The 14,213-nt window shown below is 36.3% G+C and overlaps 1 protein-coding gene across 1 annotated transcript; it reads right to left on the minus strand.

Moving 5' to 3' along the window:
• Positions 1 to 5,320: 5,320 nt before the first annotated feature.
• Positions 5,321 to 6,209, minus strand: LOC147508562 (uncharacterized). The gene is made up of 3 exons (XM_086599144.1): positions 6,060 to 6,209; positions 5,686 to 5,890; positions 5,321 to 5,416 (listed from the first exon to the last, which is right to left on the minus strand). The coding sequence occupies exons 1-3, from the start codon at positions 6,207 to 6,209 to the stop codon at positions 5,361 to 5,363; spliced, it is 411 nt and encodes a 136-aa protein (XP_086455270.1). The 3' UTR covers positions 5,321 to 5,360.
• Positions 6,210 to 14,213: the final 8,004 nt, after the last annotated feature.

The raw sequence follows: 14,213 nt of genomic DNA on the forward strand, positions 1-14,213 counted from the left end.
AATACAACTGGGTTATGTTGGAAAATGACAGTAGTAGATGCGTGATACCAAGCCCATGTAGCTCCTTTGTGAGCACGTACAACTATAATAGACTTCACCAAAAATTGGGTGTGTGTCAATTCTCATTCCCAAAAATCAAAGTAAGTGTGTCAGAATTTGGAGACAAAGGGTATCAAGACGGAGAAACAGTATTAGGGTTGCCTCTTTCAATCGAAACAAAGAAATCTAGAGTTCAATCGAGCGGTAATCGAAATCGAGCGGTTCTCGGGTTTTGAGTTTTGAGTTTTTGACCGAGCAGAAAAATCGAAATCGAGGGGTTTATTGGAGACGAAGGGTGATTGCCGGTTTCTCAGTTTCTCGATGTCTGCCCAACACAAATCGGGGTCTGGCAGTAACAGGACTCATAATAATTAATATCCTACGAACCATGATATTCTCAATCTCACAAAGAGTATCATACTTTATTTGGTCTTCACTCAATTGTAGACTTTGGTTGTGGTTGGTTTTTCTGTAACGAAATAAAATATCTTCACCAAGGCTTTTTTGATGATTTTCAAAAAGTATTTATGGTGTAACCTCACACAGCAAGATTAAAGTGACAAAAAGTTCTCTTAAAGAAGCTGGATTTGCCTACTTGCTGGCTTGCTTCATAGCATCGTTGTGAGTACAACTCACCTTTTCAATGAGAGAGAAATAACATGACTTCACATCTTCCAGATCAATTTACCTTGCTCTTTCTATAAGAGTTATACTTGTTGTTAAATAAATAACGTATTAGTAACAATTTCTCGGACAACACATTGTAGTAGTAATGACTAATGAGAGACAAAGTTGGATGATAACTTTTACTCATATAAACTGGTCCCATCGACAATCGCCATTTGGTTTCTAATCTATGTATTTTAAACGTTAATCAGTAGTTATTTGGTCTAGGAGCACATAGTGATGAGTCCTAGTCATCGGAATTAATCGGGGAATTATGAGGATCTAATTGCAAAATAAGAAAAATATAATAACCGTATATAAGAATAACAACCGAACAGCAGGCGCTATTGTTGAGTTAATGAAATGCTGCATTAAAAAGTAAAAACGTATAAGCAAGTTCAGGAAATGTATAATTATATAAATGCAGCTTGAGACAACCATGAATGAACATTACATCAACTCTATTTGTAATGCATGATAATGAAATAGGCTAACACCACATCACATGAACATATACTAAGAGAAAAAAGGAAATGTATCTGGCTAGAGTTTGTTAACCATGATTTGATCTTTTGTCCAGCCCTCATCAAGTCTGGTGTACAAATTAAATATTAAGTTCCCCATATCCTTTGTAAGACCATTGTTGCATGTGTGATATGCTTCAAATGCTTCTAACTGCTTTCAAGCTTGAAATAAGAAAATTTTGCTTAATATTAGTTTAAGCAAATATTAGTTTCAGGGTACATATATTTGCTTCGAAATAAGAAACACCATTGATTGAACCATTGTGTTTAACTTTCCCACTGTCCCAATCAACACCAACCCCAAATTACAGTATCAAGAGTGGGTTCTTTCTTTTTATTGTAAGTGAGATTTTCACATTGCAAGAAATTTGGATGAGTGGTCAATATAATATTCATATCTCATAGTTATGCATAGCTACTAATACTTTTATAACATCACCCATTCGTATGACGGATTCGAAAGCTAGTAATGATTCAAAAGACGAACTCTTTCACAATCATTAGTGACAGTCTGAAACTACAATTCTAATTCATGGACTAAATGTTTGTTTTTTGCCTTCTGATTAACCGACATTAATAGGTGTTTTGGTTTAGGGGGTTAAAACCCGCCCCTCTTCATCACTGGTTGGACTTATTAGGCATACAGGAATCAAAAGAAAGAGGTAGATATGTCCCTATGTGATAGCTTTAACATACCCTCCCATCCCTTCTTGACCAGTTTAGGGGTTGTCAGTGGTGAAAATACATTACGGTGGCAAAGAGGTTTTTCAGGAGGGGGGGAGGTCTTTCATGGGAATGTCCTTTCTTTGAAACATACAGAAGAATCATTGTTGAGATTAGGGAGTCTAAAAAACATGAGTGGTACAACGAAGGATAGACAAAAGAGAAAAATGAAGATAAATTTGATTATCCATAATATCCAAAAATCAATTAAGAAACCCAGTAAGTGAGAGAGTCTAACTCGACCACCTCCCCAACCCTAAGCACTTTACTCCATCCCATGTTAAAATTCCAACAGAAATTCCTTATAACGCAAGTTTCATTAGAGTCAGTTAACTTTACCCCACTACATCTCTTGCTAGTACTGAATTAGTTCCTCAATATCTTTTCTTCAGAATTATCCAAAGTAAAGAATAAGAATAAGAAAACCTTTTCTCGATAACTAATGCAAGTAATCAACAAATGAAAACCTAAAGAACTAAAGTTTATTTTCCTAATTTACAGATAACTCCTAAGCAGTTTAGAGAACAGGGAATAAAAGCACCACCAACACACATAGTCACACAAAATATTATCGAAAACACACACACACACACACACAAAATATTATTTAATAATATCATGTCATTTGGGGCGAAAGCAAAAAGGAATAAAATAAAGAAATAAGACTCAGCAGTTCACAATGGAAGTAATACCAGCCATGACATGGCCACTTCAAAAGGACCTATGGATAATTGCAATCAAACCCCTCAAGTACAACCGGTAATAGATTTGGAGTTTTGAGGTATTCAAACACATGGTCAAGGCACTTCCGAAGCAATCAATTCCATATCACAATTAAGGATGCCACCATTGCTGCTAAAACAAATTATCTCCAAAAAAGCTACCGCAAAGAAAATAGGTTGCCTTAACGCCTGCAGAGACCGAACATAGGAAGGACAGCGAACAAAATAAATATCATGTCTTTTATCGAACCAATCAAAAGTTGTTCTTGAGTTACTCCCCTAATTCATGGCAAAGAAACATGGACTTTCCCAAACTGACGATTAAAGCCTCCTATTTATTTTCTTCAACTCAATTACTTCATTTAAACACTTTAAACATCATATTTTTGGAGAAAAAAATGTAAGGTTGACCTAATCTTTAGTCCAACAGTCAGAACCTTCACTCGTGATTTTCCATAATTTTTTGAAACGAAGTCACCAGTGAGTCTCTATATATCAGAAGTAAAGAGAAAGACATTCATTCAATTACTAACCTGCAATTGCGCTCATTGCACCCACTTCAACTTGACCTCCTAAAGCTGCACAAAGAGCACTTCTTTGCACTAAAGCAGCTTTCTCATTACCACTACCTCGACGACTGCCAGGGTTGTGAAGAGCATTGAGCTTCAGCTCATCTTCAAGCCACTTCATAGAACTAATAACCTGCAGGGGACATTTCAAATTACAAACTCAGATCTGGAACCAATCGAACATGACGAACTACAAGATCATATAAAGTGGGGGGGGGGGCTAGATTCTAGAGCTAAATGATCATATAAGACCATAGGTTGTTTCAAGACCAACCCAAAGGTTAGTTTGATTATAAGGGAGTTTGATCACCTAAGTTTCTTTTATTCATTTTTCTACTTCTTTGGCATGTCGTCAATCTTGGATTGTGTTATATATTTAGTTGTATGATGCATCCCCACCCTTGGTCATGAGTATGTAGACTCCAACATGAAGCATGCAATCGTTAAATCAGTATCTTGTTCGGTAACAGCAGCGATTTCTATCAATGTCATTGCAGAATTGTATTGGACTTCATAACTACCTTTCTCGAGAAGAACATCAAAACACAAAAGCGCCCTCGACTCCGTAATGCTTTTGCAAATTGTTGAATTCCCTTTAGCTAAATGCCATAAGGCTCTTGCTGCCATCGCCTTCATCATAGTTTTAGTTGCAGGGTCTTCGGATTCTCTCCCTTTAATATTATTCCCATACATAGAAGACATGCTTGATCGATGATTCCGGTATCTTTGGTTATTCTGCTTCACACTCCCACCATTGCTCTTCGTGATTGTTCACATTATTCTCGCTATTGTTTGTTGTTGTTGTTGTTGTTGTGGTGGTGGCCTCGAATTGGTCTTGGGCATGTTGGTTGCCATGGTAGTGCCAAATACTCAGCTTCCACAAATGGGAGGAACAACGATTCGGTGTCGTTTTCGCCGTGTTACATAGTTATCTTCAATCATTGAATTGAGTTTTATACACAGTATTTTGAATGTCTCCGGTCGCTCTTCTAAAAATCGAAGGAGCAATGTTTCCTAACCCAAGTGTTTCATCAATAACATGTAACATCAAAGAATCAGATCGAATGTGTTAGACCATGTCACATTGGAAAAGTTGAATATGAAACTACACAAATGCTTCCTAGCTAGACTTACATGAGATGTGAAGGCCATAGATTTGTACTCATTCCAAGTTAGTGGAGAATCCACATTTTCTCTGTTTCTAAGAATCTCTTCATGTTCGTCATATTGAAAACAGTAATGAAACAAAGTCAGTATTAATCCAAAAGCAAGATACGACAAAATGAGTAGGGAAATGGGAGGTGAAAAATGGAGCTCGATGAACCCCTAAATCCTTTCTTCGTGTTTTTGTCCACCACATCTATATATGTGTGTTCCTCTACAGATACCATACCATATACTCTTAGCAGATGACTAACTCTCATTTTAATTACTACACAAATCCAAATATATATGCTATGTTTACCTGATGGAATATCTGGCAAGCTTTTCCATTTGGACTTGCAAATGGCACTATTGTAACCGGCTTTACAAGGACCGTCAGAAATGTCGCTCATCAAACATTTGCGGCATCCCTGTGCCATCGGTCTCTCGCAAGTGCAGATTATTCCAGCTAATTTTGTTGTCTTGAGTGCTTCTTTGGTGGCTTTCCTGATCCTAGACTCCAGAGAATTAGTCCTACTTAAGGTCTCCTGTAAGAATTATCACCAAGTAGAATAGGAGTCAGTCATGTCGCCTTATTAACCTTCTCAATCTCATAATTCACAGGTGGAGTGATAATGAACTACCATAATTCACAGGTGCAAGGGTAAACTAATAGGTTTACTTCAAACTCCAGGATCAAATGAACTTCATAAAATCAAGATACAACAGGGACTGGGACAAACACTGTTCACCAAAAGGATTTCCTCTAGTCCATTTTCTATGATACATTATGTACAGCATCGGAAGATCAAACATGGTTTATGTTGCTAATTAACATTGTTTCACATAAATGAGCTACTTCTCTTGCTCTGTATTCCAACCAAAATAGATATATGTGAGCAATAGCCCCACCCTCCACACGAGAGAGAGAGAGGGGGGGGGACAGTAGCTTCATGCCTTTAGATGCCTTCATGTTAATGGACAGTGGAACTCGTCTGTCCAACCTTTCCCTTCACTGGTGATTGTACTCCTGAACAAAAGAACTTGAATTTAGTTCCTTTAGCATATTGGTCATGCATTTAGCAAATTGGTAAACATAACCATTATCGATTGGAAATTTCAATTAGGTTAATTTTTTATGACAGTATACTCATGTGCCAAATTTTCAATATTTGGATAAGTACAACATTGATCATCGTGGTTGGCAACTTGGCATTCTACATTTTAGTATCTTTGTTTACAGAAATTCATTTTGCACTTCATCGATTAAAAAACAGCATCAAATGAAAGTAAGCTTACTTGATATCAAGGCCTTGGGTCGAGTCTTGAACAATATCCGATGACGTATAATTCCAATTACTTCCAATTCTACCCTTGATGAGGTAGGTTCATCAAGCTTGCTTGGGTCCCCATCTTTATTTTTCTTCAATACCAACAATGGTTTTTTCAAGGACATTCTTGATCCAGACAGGTCATGGTACCCAACAGTGAAAGTATAATTCCCCTGGAAAGAAAAAAATTGAATCAGTTAATTCAATGAATCAATTTGGATCCCCCCATTTTCAATCAAACACCTTTAACATACCCAACCCCAATTCGGGATGGACCAGATGTTGTTAATTAATATATTGTAAAGAGATGTTTTCAAGAAAAATGAAAAATTAAGACATTACCTGAAACGAAGAGAGGCAGAGGCGACCGATTTCGAGGTTTTGAAGACGATCTTGAAAAGAAGGTTGAACTTCAACTGCGCCTTGCATTTTTACGATTGCCCATTCTGCACACCCTTCTTCCCCACAGCCGCACTTCAATTTAATCTCCATTTCGTCTGTTGTCCTTTTTGGAAGTTTTTAGGAAGATTTAATTGAACATTTGAACCTAACAATAAAGAGTTTTATGAGGATTTGCCATAAAAATGAGGCGGGAGATCTCAACTTTCCCGCCAAATCTTGGAAAAGGGATGGGCACCTGATGATAGGGGTGGGAATTTGGCCCTAACGACCTTCACACAGCCCTGACCGACCTGACCCTAAGCCCTATAAAGCCCTCACAACTAAAGCCCTCACAGAGTTTAGGGCCGGCCCGGCCCTAATGCCTTCTAGGGCAGGGCTAGGGCTAAGATTCTAAAACATAGGCCCAACCCTAATTCAGCCCTCATTAGCCCGACCCTAACTAAGCCCTAACCGGCCCTGTTTCACACTTTCACTATAAATACACATACCATAATTGTCCAACTCTTTGTTAAATATTTTCAATTAAAATAACATTGTCCTTTGTAATTTATCACTTACACCTAAGGGTACTTCCAATAACTTGTCTTATATAACAAAAACTTGTCAACTTAACAGCCATGAAGAACAATGAGCACTAGCCTAATAAAAAATAAGACTTTATTCCTTTGATCATCAAGTCAAAGTCCATAACTTATTATTCTCAATTTGTTTTCTCACTTATTTCTTATAAATTATATTTTTATTCACATCCAAGCCAAGTCTAAAACTAAAGATTTTCTTCCACACCATTAAAGCAAAATACAGAGCAGACATTTGTAACATAGAAACCAAAAACCAACCTTTGTCAGAAAAATGACATTTGTAATCTCAAACCTTTCTCCATCATTTGTTCAAAAGCCAATATTTTCATTTCCATATACAAAGCTTGAATCACTTTTAAATTAGAAGAAAGGTAATATTATATTTGTTTGAATCTATTATAGAAATAATTTATGATATTACAAATAGTTTAACAACTTCCATGACCCTTAACCAAAACTATTATGTTTCTTCTTTATATCTATTACTTCTTCCTTTAAAATGATAATATAATTATTTGTCTATGTATTTCAATTTAAAATGTAATTTTAGTGAGGTTTGAGTACAAGGAAAAACAAATTCCGAACTCTCGATGTACTCCAGTTCATTAGATTGTGGATGTGCATTTTAAATTTTTGGACTTATATAGGATTATTACTAGATTGGTTGGACTTTGAGTTTGTAGATTATTGTACATTTTTGTAATATAAATGAGTTTTAAAATTGATGTAGTAAAAAAAAAGAAAATATATAAGCCCGGCCCTAAAGCCTTTAAAGAGGGCTTAGGGTAGGGTAAGGGCTTGAGGTTTAGACTTGTGACCCGGCCCGACCCGACCCTATGCTGACTTTAGAGCCGGGCCGACTCGGCCCTAATATTTGAAGGGCTTTAAATGTTTAGGGCCGGGCTAGCCCGACCCGGCCCATTGCCCACCCCCACCTGATGAGCAAAGCGAGAGTTCTGATAACCAGTCTTCATTAGTTGTCCCCAAACCTTGTGAAACTGAAAAGGCAAAGTAGAAATTGTAGAATGTCATCTCCTGTGAGCTACACGTTTAATTTTGGAAGAAGAGAAGAATAAGAGAGAGGGTTTGAAGAGATGATTTTTTTTTTTGAGAGTTGGGAGTGTTTTGTAAAATTGAAAAAAGAGTACAAAAAGAGAAAGAGGTTTTTAACTATTTTGGGCTACGAACAATTGAAATCGGCAAAAAAGGACGTAGAATTCCTTTTTTTATGTAAAATCTGATGTGTCAGTCTGAGAGAAAAAAGGAGGGCTGACGTGGGTCACTGGGAGCATTCTCAACAACTTAGTATTAATGGTATTTGATATCCACAAAAACATGAAAATCATCTTAGACATTCATTTTATATGTCTCATACAACAGCTAGCTACTGACCACCAAATGTTAGACCACCAAATGTTAGACGTACTACATACATTAATTATTTGGGTACCTTAGCATGCCACAATAGTCTAAAATCTGTTTCAACAATTAATATTGAACGTGAGCAATGGTTAATAATACCATTTTGCTTATGGTTGCAAAACTGAAGTCCGGTCATCTTCATGTCAATATTGTCAGCAAATGAAAGAAAACGAAAAACTTTCATTACATGCACAGCTAAAGACAACCAATTATGTTCAAAAACCACAATAAGCTGCATAATTCAACAAATCATACATAAAAACCAATGCTAACAAAACCCCATTATTGAAAAACCAAGTTTTGACCAAATTAAAATACCCATGTCAACAAAAACCCATAAAAACCTACCAAATCACCAAAAAGAATAAGAAAAAAGACGTACTATAAATTGATTCCGCGGTTATCAGAACTCCAAAAGATATAACGATCAACAACTACGAAATTTCCATAAATAGTATACCTTCATAGAGAAAACACTTCACACTGTATTGAGTTTTGACGAATCTAATTCGATGTGCCATGAGAACTTGAAGAGAGAGGGAGATCAACAGACGTTGATTTGAGAAGAAACAATAGAACTAAAAAGCATTTTATTACCTTCTGTTAAACACTCAAAGTCTCAAACATTGCTGATGAATACGCCTTCAATAGGAGAGAAGTATGCTTAGTAGGGAAGAAGAGAAAAGGAGGATTTAGAATACGCATGTTTATTTGCTATTTCCATCGTAATTTTTTTAACTGTGCATTCGTTACTTTGATAATGTATTTTTTTAACAGTATTGCATTCATTACTTTGATACATAATGGAATAATTATATTGCATGTAATCTATATGTTGGTGTGGGTGTGATGTTGAAGAGGTCTTCTAAAAAGTTTGGATTGAGTTGTTCACGTTTTCATCTTACTGAAACGTCATACAATGAGGCTCAATGTTGACTTTGTGAATATGTTCCTACCTAAGAGACTTCTAAGCAGTGAGTGTTAACCTTTTATTATTCTTATGATTCCTTCATCTCTATTTATTTATTTTATTTTATTAAAAAAAATTTATTCAAGTGTTAAGTTGGAACTCGATGTCACTAAACGACTTCTTTTCAGATGCAGTTGTAAGAACTCGTATGGAAAGTTATTATATTATGATATGCGGGTAAACACTCTACCTTATTTACTAAGTGTCATTTTACTTGATTGATTAAAAAGTAATAAAGTGTTTCTTCTTATGTAGCGTCACAATTTCTCTGAGGAAGCTGAGGAGGAGGATTTCGCTTTTTTGTAGTTGATAAAATCTTGGTACCTAGATAATGTTGATCCTCTTTTAATAATTTAACTAATTATTGTTGAATTGTTTTGGAGTTTAATGTATAGTGTACTTATGCACATAATGGCAGACTTGGCAAATATGGACAAAATCACTACATCTGGACTTTATGTCAAGATCTGTTGAACAAGCTTTTGATCTCTTTTTTTTTTTGAAGTTCCGCAATATTTTGTAGGAAAGTACAAACCTCCGCCTATGAAATTGTCAAAGGAAGCTATTGCCCTGTCACCCAAGCTAAAAATAGAAATGGCTAAGCAGGTAGACCCGTATGAATTATAAATAAACAAATTCCTTTTTTATATTAGAGACACCACTTTGAGCTTTTGTTCCTTTATTGATACGATTTAATAGTAAAGATTTTAGTTACATAAGTGTAGTAGAAGTATATGAATAGTTTTTCATCCACGCTTCCCAATATCACATTAGGAAAAACAACTCCTATAACACTAGAAACTATTGGTGGATTTCAAAGGTTACCCATGGTGAAGCCTCCACTTGATATTCTTTATTAAGTGGTACATATATGAAACTAGAAAGGCAATTGCCTTAATTGCACAACTCTACCTAATTAATAAGATGGTTAGTAGATAAACCAATAGATTTTCAAGTGGTGGTAGGAGTTATCAACACTTTGGCATGCTATGGCTGTCGATGTATGTGCAAATTGCATTGTGAAGTTCATTGCATAACTGAGAAGGCAAAGTGCTCTCCTACAAAGGACCTCATCAACATGTTATAGAAATACTAATAGCCAATTCTCCCATTTGTTGTTTGTGTGATTGTTTGGTTTGTATTACAAAGTGTGTTCCTTGGGTGGCCCAAAAGTTTAACCAAGGGATCTCTGACAATCTACTGATAGTGATTGAAGCACTACTGATAACTGAGTTAAAGGGATTGAAGCTTCACTAAAAGCTATGTTGTTTTAACTATGAGTTGGTTTACACACCAACAATTTATGCATCGTGATTCTTTTTTGATGCAAGGGGTTTTTAAGGGAATACATGGAACCAACACGAGCGAGTAGGCTTAAGACGGCACCAAGTACGCTTAAAGGATTAAGAATCAACCGAGATGGTGATTTGGTTACTACTAAAAGAAGGGCTTTTTGTGTCACTGTTTTTAGGCCTTGTGTCACTTTCTACAAAAAAGTGAGACATAGAAGTTTGATGTGTCACTTTTTTATGGAATGAGGGTTGATGTGTTGCTTTTAGGAAAAGTGACACAACTAACTTAATTTTTTGTATCACAATATTTGAAAGTGACACTAGCGGTTTGCGTTGTTGTGTCACTTTTTACTGAGAGAAAACAAAGACAAATTAAAACTACGATCAAATTTTAAAAAATGACACAACTGGACCTACAAAACACAAGTTCTAGCCAACATTCTCTCTCCCACGCTTGCAAAAACAAGTATATTGCACTTTTTACAAACACCCAAAACAAAAAGAAAAAAAATGCTCAATCTCTCACTCTCGTCACAAAGGTAGTAATCAATTTTAGAAATATTTCACAAACTCTTCTCTGATTTCTCGTGCTCAACTCTCTTAAATGTCTCAAACACGAATCTTCGGTGTTCTTCTTAACTCTGATTTAAGTCGCATCTCACCCCACTGCCCATTTTCAATATTCTGTTTTTTAGAGTGTTTGTAAGTGTAATATACCTATTTTTGCGAGTGAGGGAGAGAGAACGTTGATTTTGAATTGAAGAAGGGTTAGGGCGAATTTTTGCGAAATGAGGGAGAGAGAATAGGCGAATTTCAATCGATTTTGATTAGGATTTTTATGCGTTACGTTCACGCCTACTCTACCTCTCTCAGATGACAATTTCCCCTTCAATCAAGCAAGGTATGGCTTTTCATCTGATTTTGTTAGGAATTACACAATTAAATAGTGGTTTCTTTTAGATTAACTTTAGGCATGGACATTGATAATTTCTTCTTAAATGATCAAGCAACATTGATTATTTATGTGCCGATTTTCTTGTATTGTACATGCAGTCAGTCCACACCCAGGCTAGATTTACCGCTTTTCTCAGGTACTCCTTCTATTTCCTCACCTCAACTTATTTCTCTATTCAGGGAGTTCTAGGGTATTGATCGGTTATTCATGTTTTGTGTAAATTTTTCCTTTTGTTTGATCACTTTGAGTTTACAAAGTTCAACTTTACTGAACTTTGAGTTAAATTCAATTTCACGCTATTTTTTTGTCGACTAATAGAGGTATGAATTATGATATGACAAATTAGTAAGACAATCTCGTTTCTTCTTCGGTTTTATTATTTTAGCTGAGGATTCAAAGGTCGAATTCAATGTTTGTGTTGGTTTGGTTCTCTGAATTTTGGTTCAAGATTGGAATTCACGAAAGGAAACTGCTTGGAAGTTTTTCTCTAGAGTACTACTACAGAAAGACACATGTACCACGGTATGTATGAATTTATATACCACTGTTTTTGTAATAACAGTGGCTAATATTTGTATACCACAGTAGAAATTGATCCGATTTTTGGGATCTTAGTTTATACCACTAATTTACAAATATCGTGGCATCTTGATAGTTTATACCACGACACATTCATTTTCCACTAATCAGTTAAGGAGTATCCCACAGTTTTCTGGCGAACAGTGGTTTATATTTCGGCAAATTATAATTACGTGGGGATAGAAGTTATATCAAACCAAAAAAAAAAAAAAAAAAGTTCCACTTGCTATAAACCGTCGGTGCTCAAGCTGCAATTTTCTTCCTGCGATTTACTTCTGTAGCTTTCGTTAACTCTAGGGCATAATTCTCAAACCCGAACTTCACAAGATCGTCTTTTTTTTTTTTTTTTTTTTTTAAATTTCTTCATTCTCATTTGGTAAGAATTTCTCGATTAGACTTCGAAATTGAAAGTGTGTTTCCTTTAATTACGTATGTAAAATCTATTAGTTAGAATTTATAATTTCCACTTTAAAATTTCCAAAGATTTAAGCTCTGTTTGTCATCAATTTAATCAGTTTCTTCAAACTTTTCCAGTAATGGATATTTGACAATGGTGTTTTATTTGATTTTGGGAAGTTTGGTTTTCTTATTTCAGAGAAGTGTGAAATGGATATTTGACAATGCTTCATATCCACTTTACAATGAATCGGATTGCCCGTATATTTTTGTTCATTTAGCATGCTGGAAGCATGGGAGGACAGATTTAGAGTACTGGAATTGGAGATGGGAACCTCATGACTACAATCTCAAGAGGTATTAGTTACATTTGTTTAGCGGTTGTATGCTAAATACCAGAAAATTGCTTTCTCGCTTTTTGCTTGTGTTCTTTGTCCGCATGTAATATTGCCTACCTGGATACCTAATAGGTGCTATAAAATGAGATTGAAGTTCAGTATTTCTTGTGTCATTTAGGTGGAATGCAACTGAGATGATGTTAGGAGAAATTGAGAGGCAAAGAGTCCGATGTTTGTGGGGATTCACTTAACAGAGGTCGATGGATATCAATGGTCTCATTTGTTACAAACAAGAATTCGACCCGACTAGATATCCATGTCGCCTAATTACCCACTAACCATTTTCAAGGAAGAGGTAAGCCAAACTTTTCTTTTTAAGTTTTTGTGTAAATTTCATGTAGCTGGAGCACGATACTAACAATTAGTAGTCTTACTTGGCATTAAAAAACTTTTACAAATTAAATTCAAGAGGGGGTTTTTTTTTAGAGGGTTGGATATTTGGCAATTTAGGTTCTCTTTGTGTTGTTTCTTTGTGATGATTCACTGTAGTTGGTTGGTTGTTCTCTAAATAGCTGCTTGTCTTGCTCTTAATGCGTTCGATAGAATGAATGTATGGCTTGGCTGGTGTGGTCTTGAAGCAGGAAACAATGACCAAGTAGCACCCTCTAGATTCAGGACTTAGAGGTTCTTGGATACGCATATCTCTACGCCCGCCTTGGAAGTATCAAGAAGAACTACGCCTCAAGAAGTGGTCGGTGATACCGGATCTAATCTGGTCACTGGAAGAGAACCATTCTTCTTCCCAGAAGCGTCCGGAAGCTTTCCAGTCTCTCTCATTAACCATTTACCACCGGACGTGGCTTGGTTTAACTATAAGTACAACACAAATGCCTCTTACTGGAATTCTGTCGGGCTTCAAGCTCCTGTATTTGGAATAGAATGGTGGCAGTGAGACAGTATGAATTGGTTTCACTTATGCTGGAATGGATCCAGGCCCTCTGTCTCTCTTGCATGGTGTCCCTCTGTCCCTCCCTTTCTGAGAGGAGTTCACGCCCGCCACCACGAACAAATAGGGACCTGGGAGGATAACCGCTCAAAGCCGAACCGAGACGCTACCAAATGAAATGAAACGAGGGACACCGGCGGCAGGACCTTCTCCCCACAAGTACGAGTTTCCTTCCTTTCTCAAATTCTACTAGAGTGAATTCAAAGCAGTCTTTCAATTTTGAGTGATAGAATGAACTCTCCTTTCAAGCATTAGCTCTCAAAAGAAAGAAACTAAAGTCGGTCGATAATAGATATCATTGAGCTCCTCAATTGTCTCACTAAGTAAATTGAATCTTGAATAGTCAGGCCGAAGCTAATCTTGTTTCTCTGGGTCATTCCTGTCAGTGGTTTTTATTGATCTCTTGCCGCTGCTAGAATGACTGGGCTCTTCTAATGTTTTGGTTTCTTCTTAGAAAGGGTCAATTTGCAGTTAAAGTCTGACTTGGTTATAGCATTTCTTGCTCCCATCTTTCCTGTCCATCCAAAAGTGAAAAAACCTCCTGTTCCCGACTTC

The sequence above is a fragment of the Coptis chinensis genome, chromosome 3 (genome assembly GCF_015680905.1).
Source record: "Coptis chinensis isolate HL-2020 chromosome 3, ASM1568090v1, whole genome shotgun sequence".
NCBI lineage: Eukaryota > Viridiplantae > Streptophyta > Magnoliopsida > Ranunculales > Ranunculaceae > Coptis > Coptis chinensis.

Coding starts and splice junctions, on each gene's coding strand:
- LOC147508562 (XM_086599144.1), bottom strand. CDS start 6,209: ATGGAGATTAAATTGAAGTGCGGCTGTGGGGAAGAAGGGTGTGCAGAA. Junction 5,891..6,059: donor TCTGCCTCTCTTCGTTTCAG/GTAATGTCTTAA, acceptor TTTTCTTTCCAG/GGGAATTATACTTTCACTGT. Junction 5,417..5,685: donor ACCCAAGGCCTTGATATCAA/GTAAGCTTACTT, acceptor TCTTTTGTTCAG/GAGTACAATCACCAGTGAAG.